We start from the raw sequence: 23036 nt of genomic DNA, 5'->3' as shown, positions 1-23036 counted from the left end.
CCAGCATATACCCTCTGGAAAAATTATAGTAGGTGTTATCGATAATTACTGAAACCCCAGTGGTAATCACATTTTACAAATGTTATGGACCCCACAAGTCCTATAATGTGTGTTAAATGCAAAAACATGCAAAATATGGATTCTAAAATTATCCTAAGGAGAGAAAATCCCAAAATTGCTTAAAAATTTCTCAAATTGGCCAAAAAAATACGATGACTGTAGACCTTCGGTAATTTCTGATTAAACCCTCGGTAAACAACATATACCCTTTGGAAAAATTACCGAAGGTTTTGTCGGTAATTACCGAAACCCCTATGGTAATCACATTTTACCAATTTTTTGGAGCCCCACAAGTCCCCTTACGTGTGTTAAATGAAAAACCATGCAACATATGGATTCTAAAATTATCCTAAGGACAGAAAATTCCAAAATTGCTTAAAAATTTCTCAAATTGGCCAAAAAATTACGATGACTGTAGACCTTTGGTAATTCCCGATTAAACCCTCGGTAAACAACATATACCCTCTAGAAAAATTACCGAAGATTTCGTCGGTAATTATCGAAGCCCCTATGGTAATCACATTTTACCAATTTTTTGGGCCCCATAAGTCCTCTTACGTGTGTTAAATGAAAAAACATGCAGCATATGGATTCTAAAATTATCCTAAGGACAGAAAATCCCAAAATTGCTTAAAAATTTCTCAAATTGGCCAAAAAATTACGATGACTGTAGACCTTCGGTAATTCCCGATTAAACCCTCGGTAAACAACATATACCCTCTGGAAAAATTACCGAAGGTTTCGTCGGTAATTACCGAAACCCCTATGGTAATCACATTTTACCAATTTTTTGGGCCCCACAAGTCCCCTTACGTGTGTTAAATGAAAAACCATGCAACATATGGATTCTAAAATTATCCTAAGGACAGAAAATCCCAGAGGGTATATGTTGGTTACCGAGGGTTTCATCGGGAATTACCGAAGGTCTACAGTTATCGTATTTTTTTGTCCAATTTGAGAAATGTTTAAGCAATTTTGGGATTTTCTCTCCTTAGGATAATTTTAGAATCCATATTTTGCATGTTTTTGCATTTAACAAACATTATGGGACTTATGGGGGCCATAACATTGGTAAAATGTGATTACTACTGGGGTTTTGGTAATTACCGACGAAATCTTCGGTAATTTTTCCAGAGGGTATATGTTGTTTACCGAGGGTTTAATCAGGAATTACCGAAGGTCTACAGTCATTGTAATTTTTTGGCAAATTTGAGAAATTTTTAAGCAATTTTGGGATTTTCTGTCCTTAGGATAATTTTAGAATCCATATGTTGCATGTTTTTTCATTTAACACACGTAAGAGGACTTATGGGGCCCAAAAAATTGGTAAAATGTGATTACCATAGGGGTTTCGGTAATTACCGACGAAACCTTCGGTAATTTTTCCAGAGGGTATATGTTGGTTACCGAAGGTTTCATCGGTAATTACCGAAGGTCTATAGCCATCGTAATTTTTTGGCCAATTTGAGAGCTTTTTAAGCAAATTTGGGATTTTCTCTCCTTACGATCATTTGATAATCCATATGTTGCATGTTTTTTCATTTAACACACGTAAGGGGACTTGTGGGGCCGAAAAAATTGGTAAAATGTGATTGCCTTAGGGGTTTCGGTAATTACTGACGAAACCTACAGTAATTAAATATTTTTGCCAATTGGAGAACGTCTTCGGAACATTTGGGGGCATTGATAAATGTATAATTTGCATGTTATTGCCGGAAACACCCCATTAGCTGAGTATTTGGAGAAAAAAAAATGTTAATTCATATTACCAAAAGCGTTTCTGTAATTACCGATGGTGAATCGGGAATTATCAATGCACCATCGGTAATCATCTTTGCTTTAATTTTTACCACAACCGAGGGTCTTCTTTTCTCTTTTTTTTTTTTTTTTTTTCAACGGTTATCATTACTAAAGATAGGTTCAGCATATTAAGATAACATTAGTATAGAGTGTCATAACATTAAACATATGATCTACATTGAAAGTTTATTAAAGTACAAATCAACAGCATATTTTTTTCTAAAAAACATAATGTCTTGCGGGCCAAATGAAGGATTCTCCTCACTACTCTTGTATTCAATAAATTTCAAAGCGTAGACGCCACAATCACCCCTGTAGAATAGCATTAATGATTAGCATTAATGAAAACCAACCATGTGTATTTTCACACGTAACCACAATAAAACAGTAGCAATAGAAGTTGTTTGAAATGACAACACATTCATACCCATTATCTTGGCAGGGTGCATCTTTGATCATGGTCATCGTGAATAGATCTAAAGTGGGAGGCACGTCCGGATTCTTCTCGTAATATCCCCCATCCCTCAATAGGTAAGGCAGCATATACGTAAGGCATTCCGCATTCTTCAACTCTTTATTCTAGACATATTTATTTCCCATATTTGGATCGTATAAATCAATATGTCAGGCATTCAAGTCCACACATGCTGCCAACCAATGCGCGCCTCCATTGTTGACAGGGATGTGCACTTGTAAATTAGAACATAACCTCATTATCCACAAAATGGGAAACTTAGTGAGAATTTTTTTAAATATATGTAGGGACTTACATATTCACATATCCGCCACGGCACGCTAGGTTTGGGTGACTTCCCACGCACATAGCTACAAAGGGTCGCATCACATGAATATGTGCTACGAGATGCCCTCCATATGGGATAACACCCTTTGATGGATGACTACCAAATAATGAAATATATACAATATAAAATATCATCAATATAATATTAAGCAACGCAGTAACATCCCATCATTTTACCTAAAATAACACGTCTAATATGGCACAGGTGTTGGTGAACATCTTCTCATTCTCAAACCGCCTTTTTCGTATGAAATACAAAATAGTGTCAATATGCTGCAAAACCACATTAAAGGAAATAAGTAACAAGTGCGAGGTGATAAATAAAACATCATTCCAAACGTAGGAACACAATGATTTTACATGAACATAAAGCATATAACTTACATCGAAATTCAACCATCCTTCAGAGGTAAATAGCTCAGCAAAAAACTTCTTTCCCACCGTCATATAAGATGTACACACGGTTGCTTCCTTTGGTGCCACCATATATTACTCATCGAATGCCCTCTCCTTCGATGCATCAATATGTCGATTAAGATTAAATTTGACCTTTTTTTTACACGGGTCGGTGTAAAGAGAGATGACGTGATGTGACTGGTAGTAAACTCTACCAAATCGGCTTGTATCACCAATGTTATGCGTCCAATCTTCCACCTCAATCTCAGCTGATTGGTCATGATGTGGACTGTCAGCTGAAGCACCGATATCCCACCCGAAATGTAAAGGCCGATATGGCACCAAAGCCTAGGAATCCTCCACATAGGGTCCTTCAGGTACGATAGGCTCAAACGGTGTAGTACAATCATCATCCTCCTTCCTACCATTGGAACCGTCTATGGGTGCATCAAATTCTTCGGCTTGCTCTCCAAATGACGGTGCCACAGGGGATGATGGTTGAACCAAAGATGACGGTGAATAGCTGTGCATATGATGTTCGGCCTGCAAAACACAATGGTTATTTTGCAGTTCCCAAACTCTAACAACAAATAATTGCGGAATTACAATATATAATTTAATAATGCTGAAGCACTAAAGTAAAGTATACTAAGTTGTCTAAATGATACCTGATGCTTTTGTTGGTCAATAACAGAATTAAGCACCTTCCTTAACGCTGCCATCTCTTTATTTTAATTCATCAAATTTTGCCTCCAAGCAAGCAAGCTAATCAATATCAATATCCAAAACATAAGTCAACATATATTGGTACAACATATGAAATACAAATTTGCATGCAAGTAACAATTGCATACCCTGAAATTAGCATCTGGAGGGCCACTAGAATGCTCCTCAGCTTTGGACGCATCTTTAGCGCCAACATCTTTAGCGCCGACATCTTTAGCGCCAACTATTGGTGCTACAAGTGGAGGTGACGTGTAGCGAACTTCATGTATGTTAACTGCTATTGTTCGCCAGTATCAAAAGTCTTCTCCTCATCGGTAGCATCTAACCTCCAGTGCACAACATACTACATGAAATGAAGAAAGGAAAAAAAAGTAAATTTGGAAACTGACTATGGTAATGTAACTTGAATGTAGTCGTACCATGTAGTCTAAAAAAAATTTGCCTTACATTGCTATTTGAGGTGAACCAATTATGGACAGCAAAATTGTTCGGTTGCCTTGTAGCATGCCATCCAAGGATCCTCGGACAACGGGTTTCCCATCGGTCGGCAAATTGGTTACCAAAATCAGGGATTGCTTCAAACCCCCACAACTACAAAATATAAATTATAGGTTATTAAATATAATTTTTAAGTAAACGCTACATGTATTAAATATATTACCGTACCTGAAACGCCAATGGAAAACCTTTTAGGTCATAATACTGTGATTTATTCTTTACTGCACGTCCTCTATGCTGGAATGCATTGTGGAATGAGTTGATCGTCTCCTTGTAGCTCAGAATGCCCCAAGGGTAGGAATTAAAAACCTCGATATCAGCAACCAAATCAATGAATTTTCTATTTATTTGAACCTTCGGATCCATTCCGAGTATACCATGAACTAAGAAATATAGTAACGCAATTCTTACAACATCCCAATCATCCACAAAAAGCGTACCCTTGAATAGTCGTTCCAGGTCGGGCGGTTTCAAGTCAGTCCTGTCATCTAGCAACCTCGTGAGCAGCTCATTTCCTTTGGAAATTTGCATATCATACATCGAAGGGTACCTACAAAACTTTAAGCCACTAATGAGTGTGAATTCCCACTTCGTAAACCGCACTCAAGATCCGCCGAAGTTAAACTCCAGTACTTCTGGATTGTTGGACACAACTTGTCTACAAAGCAGGTGATGCACTACCTGACCAGAGAACCGGAGGTTCTTCATGTCAAGTAAATGTCCAAAACATGTTTGTCTATACTTTTCCAGCTGCTCACTTGTGAGGACACTTGTAATTACTTTGTTCGCTTCTATTGGATTCCCGAATGAATGTGCCCTAACTTTAAATATATCGGCATCCTGAAAGATCCGTTCCTTTGGAGCATCGATGGGCTGCAAAATGAATTACATAAATGGAACTGACATCAACGATTTAATCATACCCTATTTTTACACCCTAACTTGATAATAATAATTTCCAACTAAATCTTAAGATATATGGGTTCACATTTTTGCACAAGTGGTAATTAACAATGTAACCATCGGTAATCAACCTACAATGAACTAAAAAAAATCCCGATGGCCTATCGGCAATTACCGATGGCCATCGGGTGAAGTTTTTCTTGAGTTTTCATATTCATGAATAAATACTGACAGATGTCTTATCATTTACCACACAAAACAACATAAATGAATATAAAACTTACCATATCAGATGGGGGAGAGGAAAGTGGAACGTGCCCTCGAAGTTTGGCGCTTTCCGTCTCAGCTTTGGATTAATGCCTAGTAGTTCGTCGACGCTTAGAGTCGGGTGCTGCTGTGCTACCACCGCGTCTCTTACTTTCCACTTTCTTAACTCCCTTCTTCGGTTGACATCGCAAGTTCCTCTTTGGTGCCATTATAAAGTACAACCTACAAATGTACATTAACAACATTAATAAACTTTTATCTACCTTTAACAACATTGTCAACTATGTATACATACATATATAAATATCAGCCATCCTCAATTTCATACGCTCTCTTCCTAAGGATATTGTGTTTGCCATCTACAAAACATTTACTGAACATTTACTATATTGCAGTGTGTTTACTTCCAAATCTTTCTATCTTCTTCTTCTTTAATTTTCTTTTTCTTTTTTGGGGATAAAGTGTTTGCATGTTTGCTTCTAGCTAACCATGTACCTAAAATTTTATGCACCGATCTTCTCTCTCTCTCTCTCTCTATATATATATATATATCTATATCTATACCTTTAGAAAGTACTAACTCTGGAATTCTCAACTTCAATTCTAATTAATCATAAAGTATTTTTCTCTTATCTCCAAGTACTGATTTTTAGTAATAAATTACCCTAGCAAAAAGGAAGAAGAAAAAACTTAAAAGAAAAAAGAAGGTCTGAAAAGCAACTAAGATTTCTAATGCAGCTATAGTCTAAGTGGGGTTTTAATAGAGCAACCCACAATTGTGGCCAATTATGATGCTACATGCAGAAGCAGATAAAGTGAAATATTGAAATGACCGGAGAGGAAGTAGTCAATTCACCCAAAATAGAAAAACAAGAAAGTGAAGTATAGAGGTGGAAGACTACATAGAAGCGACGCAACAGACAGATTGTTATAAGCCAATCAAAAGCAGCCTTTAGACTGTATATATACATATCATATTCATGTTATATTTAATTATTTCTTACCATACAATATATGTCTAAAAAAAGTGCACAGAAAGTTGCAGACTATAATCTGAACATATAGGTTAAGCTGGACTGCAACATGTCCACCACTTCTATATGAGTATGTCAACTAATGTAGCTACATCTCTTCCCCATACTGCTTGTGTTTAACCTGATTTAGTTATAAAAGCTCAGACCTACCGACACCTATATATGCTATACAAATCATTCACTTTATATTTATTTTATCTGTATACAAATCCAAAAAGAAATATAATTAGTTTCCTAAGGGTCAAGTACGTTTTTAAAAAAATTCTTCTTTTCAACCCACAAAAGTAGTTTTCTAGACAGAGTTTGAGTATCATGCACTAGTGAGATAACACCTTTAGCTTAAGGATTTAAACTTCGATCAGGGTAAAAATCCTTATATCCCTAAGTTGTAACAAATATATATATATACATATATTATGTTTTTTTATTACAAACTAACATTATTCTTCATCAAATTCATTGATTTCCCTGCCTTCATCCTTTGTTTATTTTCCATGCTCAGGGATGTCGATGGAACCCAAAAAAATAAAAAATAAAAATAAAAAATGACGTGTCGTCTGGGTGTCGTTCATCCCAGACGACATGTCGTTCGATCCATCTTCAACCTTTGTCTGGGTTGACCTGAACCCGCCTGAACCGGTCCCAATCCGATTCTTGACCCGGTTGTTTCTCCCACCTCCGGCCACCGTTCAAGGCCAAACCGGTCCCCTTTTTTTCCTCTCTTCATTTCCTACTAATACCCAATATCAATCTATCCTAAAACCTAGGTTATAATCACTTCCATACAAAAACCTAAATCTTCAAAAATTCTACATTTTTAACCGGTTCTAAACACTAAACACAAATCACAAGTTTCAATGTCTCATTATACTAAATTTGTAAGTATTTAACGGTAAGGCAACAAATAAACACAAAAAATAAAAATAAAAACGCACACGGGTCCATGGCAAGGCAACAAATAAACACAAAAACAAATCTACACGGGTCACGGCAAGGCTAAAAATCCACACAAAAACAAACCCACACCAGTCTCACGGCAACAAATAAACAAAAATATTCAACCAATTACCTCGGACAGTGCTGAGATGAGATGAACTTTTGTTTGGCTTTTCCATGGCAACTTTGGTTTTTTGTATTTGTGTGTATTCGTGTAAAAACAACTTTGTTTAGAAAAAGTAGATTTTTGTTTTGTTTAAAATATAACAGGATATGTAAGTAATTTTTTTTGTTTTTAGGTTAAAATAGATATTGAAGGCTAGAAAAAAAAAGATATCAAATGAGGGGGCAAAAATCGTTAACCTCGTCCCTATGAGGGTATTGGGCCAAATTCCCCCAATTTTTATCTTGCAAACAAACATAAATTAGTAAACACTAAAAAAACTCTCTCCCAAATAATGTGATAGTATTCAACTTTTAACTAGGGGTGGGTATGGATTGGGTTGGTTCGGTTTTGGACCGAAATACAACCCAATCCATACATATCGGTTTTTCTAATTTACAATCCAAACCAAACCATTGAAGCATTAAATCCAAACCAAACCAAACCATTCATGATCGGTTTGGTTTGGATTGGTTGATCGGTTTGAAACTTACTAATTTATAAATATATAATACAAATAAAAAATCTTCCAAATATAAAATATAAATAATAAATTATAATTATCCAAACATAAAATACAATTAGAATAATACAACATAGTCTACAATGGAAAATAAAAAAGAAAATATAGCAAATGATACATATCATGCACTTATTAAACAGCAAACATTAATGTCATCATCTCACTCCTATCAAATCAAATTAAAATTGTTAGAACAAATAATGTAAAATAATACATTCGTCAAAATTCATTCACTCAGAAATCAATGCATAATTTCCTCTTTTTTTTTTTAACCTTAAAACTTTGGTAAATCATAAGTCAATTAACATTGACAGGTTCACTAATTTTAGTTAATTCTGTAAGCTCTACAAAGATCAAAATAATAAAATTGGCAATAAATTATATTTATATATTTATATATAATATATATATATATATATATATATATATAAAAGTAACAATTGGATACAATATATGTAGATATATATATATATATATATGATGGGGATGTCAAAAAAATATATATATTATGGTGATGGTGATGGACTGGTGGTGGGCGGCAACAAAGGTAAATGTTTAGTTTAGGGTTACAATTTACAATTTGATTTGGGATTTGGAATATGGAGATGTAAAAAAAAAATATATATATATATATATATATATTAAAAATCAATATATAAAAATGGAAAAAAAATTAAAAATTAATATCTAAAAATGAAAAAAATATTCTAAAATTAATATATAAAAATGAAAAAAAATAAAAAATATATAATTTTTTAGTTATATAATATTTTATTCGGATTGGATTGGATTGGATTGGATTGGATTTATATTTCCAATCCATAACCAATCCAATCCATACAATTTATAATATTTTGAATCCAATCCAATCCAATTGATGTAAAAATCCAATCCAAACCGTTAAAAATGGATTGGATTGGGCGGGTTGAACGGGTTGGATTGGATTTTGCCCACCCCTACTTTTAACTCAAACATCCAACAAATCAAATAGGGAGACAGGAAAATATTGTACAATTGTATTCGTCATTTTGGTTTAGCCTCTATATTCTTCTACTTTCCAAAGCCGCACAAGTGACATGGTCTTGATATTTCTTCTACTAACGGTTGATCCTCTTCTTTGATAGTAACTGGGAAGCCTAAAACACATTGCCAATTTCTTCATTACTCCTTCAAATTAATCTTCATCCAAGCCTAAAACAACATATTTTTTGGCTTCTGTAGGCTAACTTTCCAATACCCTAAAATACAATGCCAAAATGGACCATAAGGATCAATACCTTGATAATATTTGATAAATGATTTCTCATCAATATTTGATTAGGGAGAAGATCCTGTAGAGTCAAAAAAAGAGTTTTTCTATGCTACTAATAGGTTAATAATAGGTGATGAAAAACATCTATTATATATTTTATTTAACAGTATAATTCTAGTTTCTGCTGTATGATTCTAACATCTTCCTTCATCCAAATTTCAATATAATCTTTAGAAACCGTAAATCTAAAACTAATTCATGAGTCACATTATTTGTTTCTCTATAAACAAAAAATACAACAAAACTTCTGAAACCCCTTAACTTTTCTGGAATTTCCTCAACAATTAATAAAACAATCAGGATCTTATATTGACCTTTGTTGAAGCTAATATATCCACTGCAGCTCTTGAATCCGTTGCAAGAGGAGATAAACAATGCTTTTTATTTGTATTGACATGGCTATCATAACTTCGCCCTTATAATTTCTAATCTCTACTTCAACCCAATGGAAAGAGATTTACCTGAAAGCTCCATCAACGTTTAATTTATAAGAATTTTCCTCCAGTGGCTGCATCTTTTGAGATTTGTAAATTGGAAAATTTTGGAAGTTGATATCAACAGTCCTAATGCATTGCATTAGATTATTTATGTTTTGAACAATTTTATGCAAAATACCATTGTTCATCAAGATTGAAGAATTTCATTAGATGTTTAACAATGCTAGATTATTTATTTAGAAGGGCTTTTGATATGAATCAACGCAATCAAACAAAAAAGATATTATTATTATCTTTTTATATAGACAAGGTAAATACATGATATTTAAAAAAAAAAAACAAAAAACAAAAACTCGCCCCCTGCTTTCTTTCCAATCTCTATTTTCTATTCTCCCCATTTCTTTCTCCATTTTCTTTTCTCTCTTCCCACTTTCACTATCTAGTTATCCTCCCCTATCATTTTCCTCTTCTTTCATTCTCTCCCTACTTTTTTGTCAATATCTCTCTTTACTTTGTCTCTCTTCACGCTACAATCAGCATTCTCTTTCCACATTTTTTCTCACTTCTCTAATTAATGTTTCTATTTATAAACTCTCCCTTTACATTTTTCTCACATTATTTTTTTTTCTCCAGTTTCACTACATCATTTTTCCACTCTTTCTAGTTTTACTCTGCTTTTTAGTTTATCTCTAAACTTTCTCTCTTTACTTTATCTCTCTCCACACTTTCATTCTTCACACTTTCTCTACTTTTACACCTTATCTCTATTCCAAGCTTTCTATCTCTAGCCTCTCTTCTTCTTTTGGCATGGCATTACGGTGGATAAAATTCATTTGGTCCACAAACTAGCAATGTCAAGTTTTGTGAAATTTCATTTGTCCTTGAGATTTCTCTTGTAGTTGTGAATTTACAATTGAGATTTTCTTTTTCACATTTTATTTTATTTCCATTAATAAAATTTAAATGCTTCGTTTTTATTGGGATAAAAAATAAATATTTCATTTTGAATTTTTACTATAATTTATACATATTTTTATGAAAACGGTTTTTAAAATTTTTTTTACTACCGTTTTTTCATGTTAAGTAGTTTTCTTTTTATATTTATTCCAATAAAAAGTAAATTTGAATCTGATAAAACTATAGTAACATCAATGCTTTTTTTGTATGTTAAGAAATTTTCTTTTTGAATTTATTCTAATAGAAAGTATAGTTGAATCTCATAAAAAATTATAGCAACATTATAATTTTCTTTTCGTATTAATTCTAATTAAAAGTAAAGTTAAATCTGATAAAAAAGTATTATAACATTATATATATATTTTTTGGATTTATTCTAACAAAAAGTATAGGCTTTTTTTTTTTTTTTTTTTTTTGTTAAGCACATAAAAAAGTATTGTAAAATTATAATTTTCTTTTCGTATTATTCTAATAAAAGGTATTGGTGAATAAAAGGCCGTTGATATATATATATATAAATATATTTAAAAAAGTAATTTTTGCTTTATTGTATTTATAGTTTATACATTTTTTTCACAATTTTAAAAATATTTAGTTTTGTTAATTTATTTCTTAATAGAAGAGTTTTTACTTAGTTTTCCTTGTAGTTGCTCCTAAATTTCTAACAGCAGTTGTTTTATTTATAATTTTGTTCATTTAAACTTTTCAAGGACAAATGAAATTTTCAAAAACCAGGCATTAATAACCGTGGAACAAACGAATTAACCCAAAAACGATAATGTCCAGCCAAAACAGAAAAAGAAACTAAAGAGAAAACAGAGAAATTAGAGAGAAAGCAGAGAGAAAAATATAAAGAGAAATTGGAAGAGGAAAGTATTAAGAGAAAGTGCAAAGACAGACTAAAAAAATAGAGCATGTAAGTAGAGAGAACAGAAAAAGACTGTAAAGTGAAAAACTGGAGAGAAGGAAAAAATAAAGTGGAAAGTAAATAAAGAGATGAATTAAAAAGAGGAAGTTAAGAAATAAAATGAAAAGAGAAATTAGAAGGAGAAAGAAGATACACAAATCAAATAGAGAAATTAGAGAAAGAAAATAAGAGAGGGATGAGAAATTAGAGAGAGAAAAAGTAAGAAAAGTAAAATAGATAGTCAAAGTGAGAAAAAGTGAAAGGGAAAATGCGGAGAAGAAATGCAGGTGAGGAAAAAAGAAAGCAGAGCACACAAGCACACCCACACCGGTCGAAAAGCCATTGGGCAATCCCCAAGCGGTCTTTTCTCTCCAAACTTATACAGAGGAGACAAAAATAATAATAATAGTAATATGTCTGTTTATTATTTCACCTTTGGTGAAAAAGATCAAAAGGAAGATCTTGATGATTGTTTCCCAAATCCCCTTTTACTCTGAAATCGAGCATTATTAGTGTCTGTCGTTCATTTTACAGAGAGAATTTAAAAAACTGTTTTAAATATTGGCTTTCTAGGCAACATGATATATCAGAAGAAGCATTCTCAACTTAACAATATCGGAAAGATAACTAATTACCCAATTTCTTTAATAATAAAGTTTCGTTTTTTATATTTCCACTAATTTGGTCTTAAAACTGAGAGCCCCCCTCATATCCAGTTGTTTTTATCTTATCAAAATTCTTCAATAACAATTTTTTTCTTCATTCTTTTTTATTGGTTCTCAGATACAAACAAACCAAGATAAAAAAAAGAGAACAAATAAACCCAAACCCAGGCATAAGATCATGAAAGAAAAGCACTTAGATCAAGAAAACAAGAAGGAAATAAATTAAAAAAAAAAACAATTTTTAAATTCAAAACAAACACTTAAATCAATTATATGCATACAGACATGTAGTTGAAGAATTCTCAGAAAAAAAAAAAAAGCACCACTAACCTGTCCACACTGACAAAATTCCGTACCACGTCATTCAACGTCTCAAAACTCAGGCTCTGTTTCTGATAAACAAACAACTCCGAGAGACGGAATGGAATTCCTTATCCCACATGCGGAGACCATCCAAGACCACAGAAAACCCCAAAAAAAAAAAAAAAATCGAATTTAACCCAAATTCCATATAGAAAGAACCAAAACACAAACAGATGGTGTGCGTGATTAAAACTTTACCTTAGCGATCCACGTTGCAACCGTAAACACCTACGACGCTGCCTCCGTATTCCCACTCAACAAGGAGGAGACGCGAATAACTAACATCTAAGGGACCAGAGGATGAGGATATGGAGAGAGGTTGAAGAAGTAGAAGAAGAGAGAGTGAAAAATTAGGGAGGAGCTTATGCGACGGCTATATAAAGGGAGAGAATTTCAATTTTGAAATACTAACGGCTTTTGCTCAAAAAAAAAAAAAAAAAAGTGAGGGAAAAGGAAGCAAAATGAAAACAAGAATTATAAATTGATTTCCAAATTAATAAAAAAAAAAAAAAAAAAAAAAAGAAAAAGATTGGAGAGTATAAAAAAAACTGAAAAGAACGACTTTGGGCCATATTTATTGGGCCCATTTTTGTCCATGTTGGCCATATTTAATGGCTTTCGGCGTTGTTTCAATCGGTTCTAAAAGTATTATTTATATTATTTGATCAAGGGTCTCGACAATATGTGTTATTCTTAACTGTCAAAAATGTAAAATGAAATGAAATTCATGTTGAAATTTTATTAAATGTTATTGGTATAAGTTGCACTTGGACACACAAAAGAATAAAGAAGGGCCAATCTTTACGTGTGCCTTGATCTCAACAACGTTTATCTTGCAAACAAACATAAATTAGTAAACACTACAAAAGCTTTCTCCCAGATAATGTGATATTATTCAACTTTTGACTCAAATATCCAACAAATCAAATAGGGAGACACAGGAAAATATTGTACAAATGTATCCATCATTTTGGTTTTAGCCTCTAGATTCTTCAAATTTCCAAAGCTTAATAAGTGCAGAGTCTTGATATTTCTTCTACTAACGGTTGGTCCTCTTCTTTAATTTGATAGTAGCTCGGAAGCCTAAAACCATTGCCAATTTCTTCATTCCTCTTTCTAATTAATCTTCATCCAAGTAAAAAACAGTAAAGTTTTTGGTTTCAGTTGGCTAGCTTTCCAATACCTTAAAATACTATCCCAAAATGGACCATAAGGATCAATACCTTGACAGTATTTGATAAATGATTTCTCTTCAATATTTTATTAGAAATAGTTTAAGAGGTCTTGTAAATTTAAGAAGGGTTTTTCTACGCTACTAACAAATTAGTAATAGATAATGCAAAACATTTGTTATGTGCTTTATTTGATTGTGTAATCCTAGTTTTTGCTATATGATTCTAACACTTCCCCCATCAAAATTTCAGTATAATCTTTAGAGACCCATTTCTAGCTAATTCATGGTCACATTATTTGTTTCTCTTACACAACAGAACTCCTGAGACCCCTCAACTTTTGTTGAATTTCCTCAACAATTAATAAAACAATTAGGATCTATATTGACATGTGTTGAAGCTTATATATCCACTGCAGCTCTGGAATCACGACAATAAAACCACCTTCAATACTAGCTTCGGTACACAATTGCAAACCACATTTAATTGCTAATAAATCCGTTGCAAGAGGAGATAAACAATGCTTTTTATTTCTATTGACATGGCTATCATAACTTCGCTGTTATGGTTTCTAACCACCAATGGAAAGAGATTTATTGGAAGCTCCGTCAATATTTACGTTTTAAGAATTTTCCTCCGGTGGCTGCTACTTTTGAGATTTGTAAATAGCAAAATTTTGAAAGTTGATATCAAAGTTCAATTAGCCTTTTATTTTTAAACTTTACCTCTCTACCTAACGCATTACGATCTAAAAGCAAAACACTATTATTCATCGGAACAAAAAAAAAATAAAAAAATAAAAAATAAGAAGCTAATTAATTAAAAGCCACGCGGCCTATACATTTGGGAAGCATATATAGTCATATAGTGTCACAAAATATGATTCGCTAGCAAAATAATTAGTGCTAATTGGCCAGGAAAGTAAAAATTATATACAACTAGGAAAAGTTTTAATTGGTGCAAAAAAAGTATAAGTTTTAATTAAAGGCCAAATTCTTTCAAATTGTGAGTTCCACTTGATTCTAATGGATATGGAATTGATTTAGTGATTAAAAAAGGTTTTAACGAGTGGATACGAATCTTAATTTCGTCTTTTCGTTGTCCATCTTATGTAGGGTTCCGTCTTCTTGTTAATTAGCGTGGTGAGTCAACAATTATATTCTTTTTTTTGTTTTTTCTCGTTTGGCAAGCACAATTATATTCTTCAATACTAAACTAAAAAAATGTTATGTATAAAGATATAATAAAAAGAGAAAGACACTAAGATATATAACAGAAAGAAAAAGACATTAATTAATTGATCAAGTAAAGATATGCCCCTTATAAAATAATAATAATAATACTAATAAAACCATGAAAGTCAAGCATAGCAAAATTAAATAAAATTCCACCTTTAAGTTAACGAAAGAAAATATATATTGTAGCTTTGAGAGGCTCTTTATCTGTTTTTGATTAGTATATAATAAAGAAAAAAGAAAAAAAAAACATTAAAAGGCTATTAAGACAAAATAATTAAACAAACAAATAAAATGGTTAATGGCCCATTAGTTCTCACTTGTACGAGTGTTGTTTCCATGCAAAGACATTCTACTAACACACACACACACACACACACACACGCACACCCCCTCACCCAGCCACCCACCCCACCCACACACATCTATTATGGTTATCACGTCATTCTGTTTCTATTATAATTGAGAGATATAGTTATTGAAAAATCAATACATATCCATTAGGCATGGAACGCACACAAACATATATATATATATATATATATATATTATGGTTATCACGTCATTCTAATTCTATCATATTGAAAAATCAATATATAATCCATTAGGCATGGAACCTGAACTCATAGAAGCTCTGCAACCTTTTGACTGCCATGGCAACCGTTTTGTTGATTGCCCAAATAATAACAGTACTATTTCTCTGTGTTCTATATTTCGGGTTAAGGAGAGGGTTACCACAGCCGCCGGGACCGAAAGGGTTGCCGATAATAGGCAACATGCTGACGACGCCGGTGACGGACCTAACACACCAGGGACTTGCCAAACTCGCTAAGCAATACGGCGGTATCTTTCATCTCCGCATGGGGATTCAGCACATGATAGTCGTTTCATCACCGGAAATGGCTCGTCAAGTGCTTCAAGTCCATGACAACATTTTCTCAAACCGCCCGGCCAACATAGCAACCTCGTATCTCACCTACAACCGAGCCGATCTCGTTTTCGCAAACTACGGACCATTCTGGCGCCAAATGCGCAAGCTCTGCGTTGCGAAGCTGTTCAGCCGCAGACGAGCGGAGTCCTGGGACTCGGTCCGAGACCGAGTCGACTCGGCTGTGAGAATTGTAGCTGCTAACGCTGGCAGAGCGTTCAACGTTGGAGAGTTGGTGTTTTCTCTAACGAGAGGTATTGTTTACCAGGCGGCTTTCGGGACAAGCGCCATGGAAAGGCAGGAAGAGTTCGTTGAGATTCTGCAGGAGTTCAACAAGCTCTATGGAGTTTTCAACATCGCCGACTTCATCCCATGGCTGAGATGGATCGACCCCCAGAGACTCAACGGTAGATTCACCAAGGCTCGTCTGTCTTTGGACTGTTTCATCGACAAGATCATCGACGATCACATGAGAAAGAAGGAAGACGATATGAACAACAAAGGCATCGGCAACCATGATGATGAAGCCGATCATAGTGATATGGTGGACAGTTTACTTGCTTTTTATTCTCGTGAAGGTGATGGTAGTGCAAAATTAGTAAAGGAATCCGTTGAAGATTTGCAAAACTTCATCAAACTCACCAAAGATAACATCAAAGCCATCATCATGGTATGCATGCAATTGACCCTTCATTATTCATACATCTCTCTCTCTCTCTCTCTTTATATATATATATATATATAATTATAAATTAAAGTCTGGATGCATGTCCGTAGGATGCGCAGAAAACAGTTTAATTGACTAAACTGACCGATCCAACGTATTTGGATCCATTATTTTATAGCAATTGGATTGAATCAGTTTTAAAAGTTTAAAATCGATAGTCTTTTTAAAACTGATAGTCAATTCAGTCAGAATATGATTAAAAAACAAAAACCGATAAAAAAATGCAAACCAAATTGATTAAAAATATATATTTCAAAAATACTTAGCAAACTACTATTGTTTTAATTTTATTTAATAGTTATATTAATTTGCATATTTTAGTAAAAAAAAAAAAAGTTGTAATTGATATATTATTTAAACCAAATTTTTTTTTTCTTTTTATCTTATTATAAGAATAGATATTTTTATTTTTCAAAATGTTAAGACATTTTAATTAAAAATTTGGTTATTTTACATAAATAAAAAAGATCAAATTTTCAAATCTCAACTACCTAATATGAATATCTAAAATTCTAAAACCTAAAGTTTACAAACTCAAGTGAAAACCAAATCCTAACTTGACTATTTGATTTATTCCAATTTAATCATTATCAAATTGAATTTGATATTAAAATCGGTTCCAATTAGATTGAAAATTGCTAAACCAATTAATAATTAGATAGATTGGTTATTGTCAAAATAGATCAATTTTGAATTGATGAACGAATTTAATATTCCATTAGTGGGGGTAGCTTGGCCAAAATGAATTGCATAAAATGGGGCATCCACACTTTATTAAAGTATATCTTAATAGGGCTATATACACTTTACCTTCTGAATTATCACATGATTTGCACTTTATCCTGTTAACTATAAAAAGTCTCATATTGTCATGTGACCTTTATTTTCTTGTCTTACTATTTTAACTATACAATTTTGGAAAAATAAACTTGACAAAATTTAATATTTGCATTAGTTAAAAATGAAATAAAACATAATAGAACAATTTACTAATGGAAAATTCGTTAGTCAAACATATATAACTAGAAAGTGTTAAAAAACAAAATTTCGAGTGGTAATGTGGGATTTTTATAATTAAACGAGTAAAGGGTATTTAAACCTTCTTAATATGAGCAGGATATATATATATATATATACATATAATTGTATAATGGATTTACGATGCCGAAAGATAGGTCATGCTCACGAGATGGTGGACATATAAGCCCATTATAGCAATTTTTTATCTATATAAATATATATATATATATATATATATATACATATGTTATATGTATATGGAGTTATGTGTGCAGGACGTGATGTTTGGTGGGACTGAAACGGCAGCATCGGTCATAGAGTGGACAATATCGGAGCTTCTGAGAAGCCCGGAGGAGCTAAAAATAGTGCAACAAGAGCTTGCTGACATAGTGGGCCTTGATCGTAGACTTGAAGAGACTGACCTTGAGAAGCTGACCTACTTAAAATGTGTTATCAAGGAGACTCTCCGACTCCACCCTCCGGTCCCTTTGCTCCCCCATGAGACGTCCGACCATTGTGAGGTTGGTGGTTACTTTATCCCCAAGAAATCTAGAGTGATGATCAATGCATGGGCAATTGGGAGGAACAACGACTTCTGGGAAGAGGCTGAGAGTTTCAAGCCCTCAAGGTTTCTCAAAAATGGTGCTCCGGACTACAAGGGAAGCAACTTTGAGTATATACCATTCGGTTCGGGTCGCAGGTCTTGTCCCGGAATGCAACTTGGGCTCTTCACAGTGGAAATGGCGGTTGGACATCTCCTCCATTGTTTTAGGTGGGAGTTGCCGGAGGGAATGAATCCTAGTGAGCTCGAAATGAATGATGCATTCGGACTCACTGCTCCCAGGGCGAGTCGACTAGTTGCCGTGCCCACTAAACGTGTATTATGTCGTCTGTCATGACAAAATTAATCCAAATTTGTATCTCTTAAGAGGAATTGGTATATACAATGTTTTATGTGTTAAAAGAACCCAGTTTTTTTTTTTATGCTTATTATGTTTTGTTAAAAAAAAGAAGAAGTTAATATTGAATAAAAAGCTGAATTATTAATACCTGCTAAAAAAGGACTGAAATTATTTTTGGCCCACTAATTGTATATATGATTGTTATTATTGTTATTATTGTAGTTCTATTTGCACTTCAAATTAAATTTATTAAATTCATTATACACACTACAATTTTGATAATTTTTTAATATTACAACTATATCTATTGATAAGATGTCAAAAATAACACATCTAAAAGGGTAGAGCAAGTGATAAAAACTGACGACCCATCATATCTGTTTATAAAAGTTGTGGATTCGATTCCTAGTAGTTTTATTCTATACTTTAATGTGAATCCTACATACAAAATACTAATGAACTGGATAATTTCTGAACTCCCACTATTTTGAAAAGACATAATTAGTAATGACCTATAGTTCCCAATTATCCTAGATCGATGATACCCACAAGAAATTCATTTTTTCTTCAGCAAAAAAAAGATGTAAAAAAAAACCTTAAATAATAAAAAATAAATTAAATAAAATACTAAATACACTACACTTTCCATTTCATCTTCCGCTCTTCCCTGCTCCGACGTTCTTATCCACCGCAAGAGCTTCTTCGATTCCACCATGTGAGAGTTATGATGATGTCATAACTTGAGTCAACTAAGCATTTTGCCATGTTAACATAATTTGTTGTAAATAACTGATGTGTGTTACCAGTTAGCTCAATTAGTTGGAAACTGATTAAAAGTCTAGTCAGTTAGAATTTGTATACGAGTCAACTACAGAGCTTGTATACATGGCTTACAAGCTCCCTCTGGGTTGTACTTGGTTCAGTATATTGGAAAAACACTTTCTCTCCATGAAAATTCACTCTTTAAAGTTCTCTAGAATTCCTTCAGTTTTCTTTCCCGCATATTAATTTTCTCACACCACCACCGAAATAGGTCGTGGCCACAACATGCCGTTGAGAAGGAGAAGCACCTCAAACCCATGATTAACATCAAGAATCTCATCAAATCAGAGCCCTTCCAAATCCCTCCTAATCGCCATCATCCCCACTGCCCCATTGATTAATTTCATCTGCAGACACTCTTTTGTTTTCATAAAATTCCAGCCTGGCGGCATCAGGATTCATCCCCATGTCTGGCTCACTGCAGGTGTCCTCGAGCTTAATTCCGACGAGCAATTGATGTATCAGAGCCAGACTAAAGCAGCAGGTTGCTAATCAGCTTTTGAAGCTTTTGATGCTTTGCAAAGCAAAAATAATGACCTTGCCTCTCATTGAGATGTTGAAATAAGATATGGAGCTTCCCCAAGATTACGAACGAGCATTGGAAAAATTCTTATTTTACAAACCACGTTTCTGGATAGTATTAGTATATTTCTTTTCGTTACACATAAAAAATGAAATTCTTATTTTTGGCATCACCTAAAAACTAAATTTGAGGGAAATTGCAAAATTTCCCATATGGTTTCGTCGTGACTTGTGAGTATGTAATTATTTTGCATATTTATGGGCATTTTCATTTTAAAATCCCACAAATAGGCTATGCCCAATTTGACCAAACATTATGTTCTAATTACATTTTTCTTTTTCAGACATAAAGAAATTATTACAAGAATGTTATTTGGCGTCTCCAATTCATTTATCCCTAGCAAGACATCCATAGTAAAGCACGGCAAAAGCTCAATTTAAATGAAGCAACATTCAAAATTTAAACAAACTAAGATTAAAAGATTAAACCACCGTACAAATTGTTTTTAAGCTTAATTTGGTTTGAAATGCAAACTTTTCTTCTATCAGCTTGCTCAAATGTTCAACCATAGAAGGTGTAAAGTGATTGGCGTAGTCTCCAACCCTCTCCTTTTCTAAAATAGGCAGTCACAGGAATTCCACGATTGAATACATCATTTTTGTTTACCTCCAAACTCTTCAAATGTTCAAAAACTCTACATAACCTTGTAATTTCTTCTACAAATCCTTCTTCTTCATCCTTCAAAGTAAATGGGAACCCCAACAACATAACAAACCGGGTTTCGCTCATTTCGAGCTCGAAAGCCAAAGCCTCCATTTGTTTCTTGTTCAGCAGTTTCTGACTCCCAAACGAAACGTAAACCACCAACTCATCTATACACATATCCAGCCAATCCAAAACACAGTAGCCATCATTATTGCGACCCGAAATCTTATCCGGGTCGGGTAAACCATTGATGCATAGCGGGCCAACACCGTAGACCTGACTGTGGCCCATTTTGGTTTTGAAGTTCTCCATTGCATCAAAGCCGTCCGAAACGCAAGCCCAGTCTGAAAAGCTTGCGAGAAGGGATTGCCAAATGATCAAGACCAAAAACTAGGAAAACCCGGGTGGAGAAGAAACTGATCCTGGGGATGTTGGTGCAGTTGGCCAAGTGTAAAGTCTACACTGGGCAAGCCAAAAAAGATGATGGCAACAGGTCGGTTAGGGTGGGACTTGAACCATTGGATGATGGGGTCTTGGAGCTTGGAGATAGAGGCCAAGAGTGCCAGAGAGTGGCCTTGTGCTGGGTAAGAGAACACCAGGATATGTGTATGGTTTTTGTCGCTGTTGGTAGACATTGTTTTAGACATCAAAATGTTTTGGTTTTCGGACAAGTATATTGTTTGCGGCTTTATTGGGTAAAATGAATTGTGGGAAGGTGATTGATATTAATTGACTTTTTATAAAAAAAGAAAAAAAAAAAAACAAAAATCATTCAATAATTTTACCAAATGAACGAGTGATCATTATACTTTCCAAGCAATTAATGTTAACTTTTTAGACCTTCTAACATTCACCATTCATTTAAATTATTAATTGTATAAATAGTATTGATATTGGTAAAATTAAAAACAATTGAAAATACAATTCCAGATCCATCCATTGTATTAGAAAAAAAATTGTAAATTGTATTGCATGATTTAATAATTAATCAAATTAATCAATCATATATAACAAAACAAAGTATTCCAGGACACGTGCAAATATGAGACGTCCCAATTATGTACATTTTTGTCGGGACACAATAATTTATGTCATCAGTGGATGATTCAATTATTGGCTGCCAATATTCTTTTCCTTTTGTCTTTTGTTTATCATCCACTAAATTATTCAAGTCATTGAGTATTCATATTTCTTGACATATATATGGAATGAGAAAAAATCTAAAGCTAGAGCGTTTATTTTGTTTTTCATATAATTAATTAATTTGACATAGCACTCTAAAGTATTCATTTTTTATAAGCATATGGATACTTTTTTTTTAGACTCGTTTTAAATCCGTAAAACCTGAGTTGCTGAGTTGCAAGAGAATTTTTCAAATCCAAAACGGATAATATTTACTTGAAATGGTTTAAACTGTCACACATACAGCCCATACCTTTGGAAAGCATAGCCAGCCATATATAGTATGACAAAATATGATTTGCTGGCATCGACAATTATATTCTTCGATACAAACTAAATGTTATATGTAAAGATATAACAAAATGAAAAAAGAAATAAATTGATTAATAAAGAACAAATGCCCATAAACAATTTCTGATAAAATATTAATTGGAAACCTATGACAATAAGGTATGATCGTCCAAGATTCGTGAACTGTCATATATTGTGGCTTGATCCTTTTTCCAGGCTAAGGCCCAAAATTATATTCTATGCTAATTTAATACATAAAAAGTGGATAAAAATAATTAATCGCTCTTCATACTTCATTTTCAGGATTTAATCCATATGCCAGATCCCCATAATAAGAGTATATGTATAGGCAATTATTGAGTCAGTTGCTTTCAATGACTGATTTTTTTTTTCTTTTAAAATAATAATCAATTGGATAAGGAGATTATAGCATCGAATCTAGTTGAATTTAGAACATGAGAGTTATTTGGATAGAAATATTATTTACCAACTTTTAAAAAAATTTCCAAATTTATGTTTTCAGATATAATCCCAAATGAATAATAACATAAGGACCCACTTGGTACACAAGATATGGTTGGATTAGGATTTAGATTGGGATTAGATGAGAAAGAATTAATCCAGTTTTGTATTTGGTATCAGTCGAATCGACTAATTTTTTTATATAATTATTATTAAAATGAAATAATTTATTATATAATTTATTGATTTTTGAATTAAACAAAATGATTTAAATTAAATAAGTTCAATATAAAAAAAATAGATAAGTTCTTTATTTAA

At 33.2% G+C, this 23036-nt stretch overlaps 1 protein-coding gene and 1 long non-coding RNA gene across 13 annotated transcripts; one reads left to right on the top strand and one right to left on the bottom strand.

The window, feature by feature from the left end:
- Positions 1–1979: 1979 nt before the first annotated feature.
- Positions 1980–13210, bottom strand: LOC125421475 (uncharacterized). Of its 12 annotated transcripts, none has more exons than XR_009640145.1 (13): positions 12948–13207; positions 12717–12816; positions 9735–9881; positions 5470–5674; positions 4451–5155; positions 4232–4375; positions 3913–4127; positions 3727–3823; positions 3047–3601; positions 2840–2935; positions 2631–2759; positions 2288–2549; positions 1980–2172 (listed from the first exon to the last, which is right to left on the bottom strand). It is a non-coding gene; the product is annotated as an uncharacterized LOC125421475 (long non-coding RNA). The 12 variants fall into 12 exon arrangements; XR_009640139.1 differs by having other exon boundaries at positions 4451–4840; positions 4964–5155; positions 12717–13206; XR_009640137.1 differs by having other exon boundaries at positions 4451–4832; positions 4964–5155; positions 12717–13205.
- Positions 13211–15730: 2520 nt separating this feature from the next.
- On the top strand, positions 15731–18793 carry LOC107428642 (cytochrome P450 84A1). Its single transcript, XM_016039211.3, has 2 exons — positions 15731–16754; positions 18107–18793. Exons 1-2 carry the CDS (start codon positions 15810–15812, stop codon positions 18728–18730), a joined length of 1569 nt encoding a protein of 522 aa, XP_015894697.2. The 5' UTR covers positions 15731–15809; the 3' UTR covers positions 18731–18793.
- The last annotated feature ends 4243 nt before the right edge of the window (positions 18794–23036 follow it).

This window comes from Ziziphus jujuba, chromosome 8 (genome assembly GCF_031755915.1).
Source record: "Ziziphus jujuba cultivar Dongzao chromosome 8, ASM3175591v1".
In the NCBI taxonomy this organism is placed as follows: Eukaryota; Viridiplantae; Streptophyta; class Magnoliopsida; order Rosales; family Rhamnaceae; genus Ziziphus; species Ziziphus jujuba.
Note: the sequence above shows the minus strand (reverse complement) of the source record. Positions and strands in the feature narration are given on the sequence as shown.

Coding starts and splice junctions, on each gene's coding strand:
- LOC107428642 (XM_016039211.3), top strand. CDS start 15,810: ATGGCAACCGTTTTGTTGATTGCCCAAATAATAACAGTACTATTTCTC. Junction 16,755..18,106: donor ACATCAAAGCCATCATCATG/GTATGCATGCAA, acceptor TTATGTGTGCAG/GACGTGATGTTTGGTGGGAC.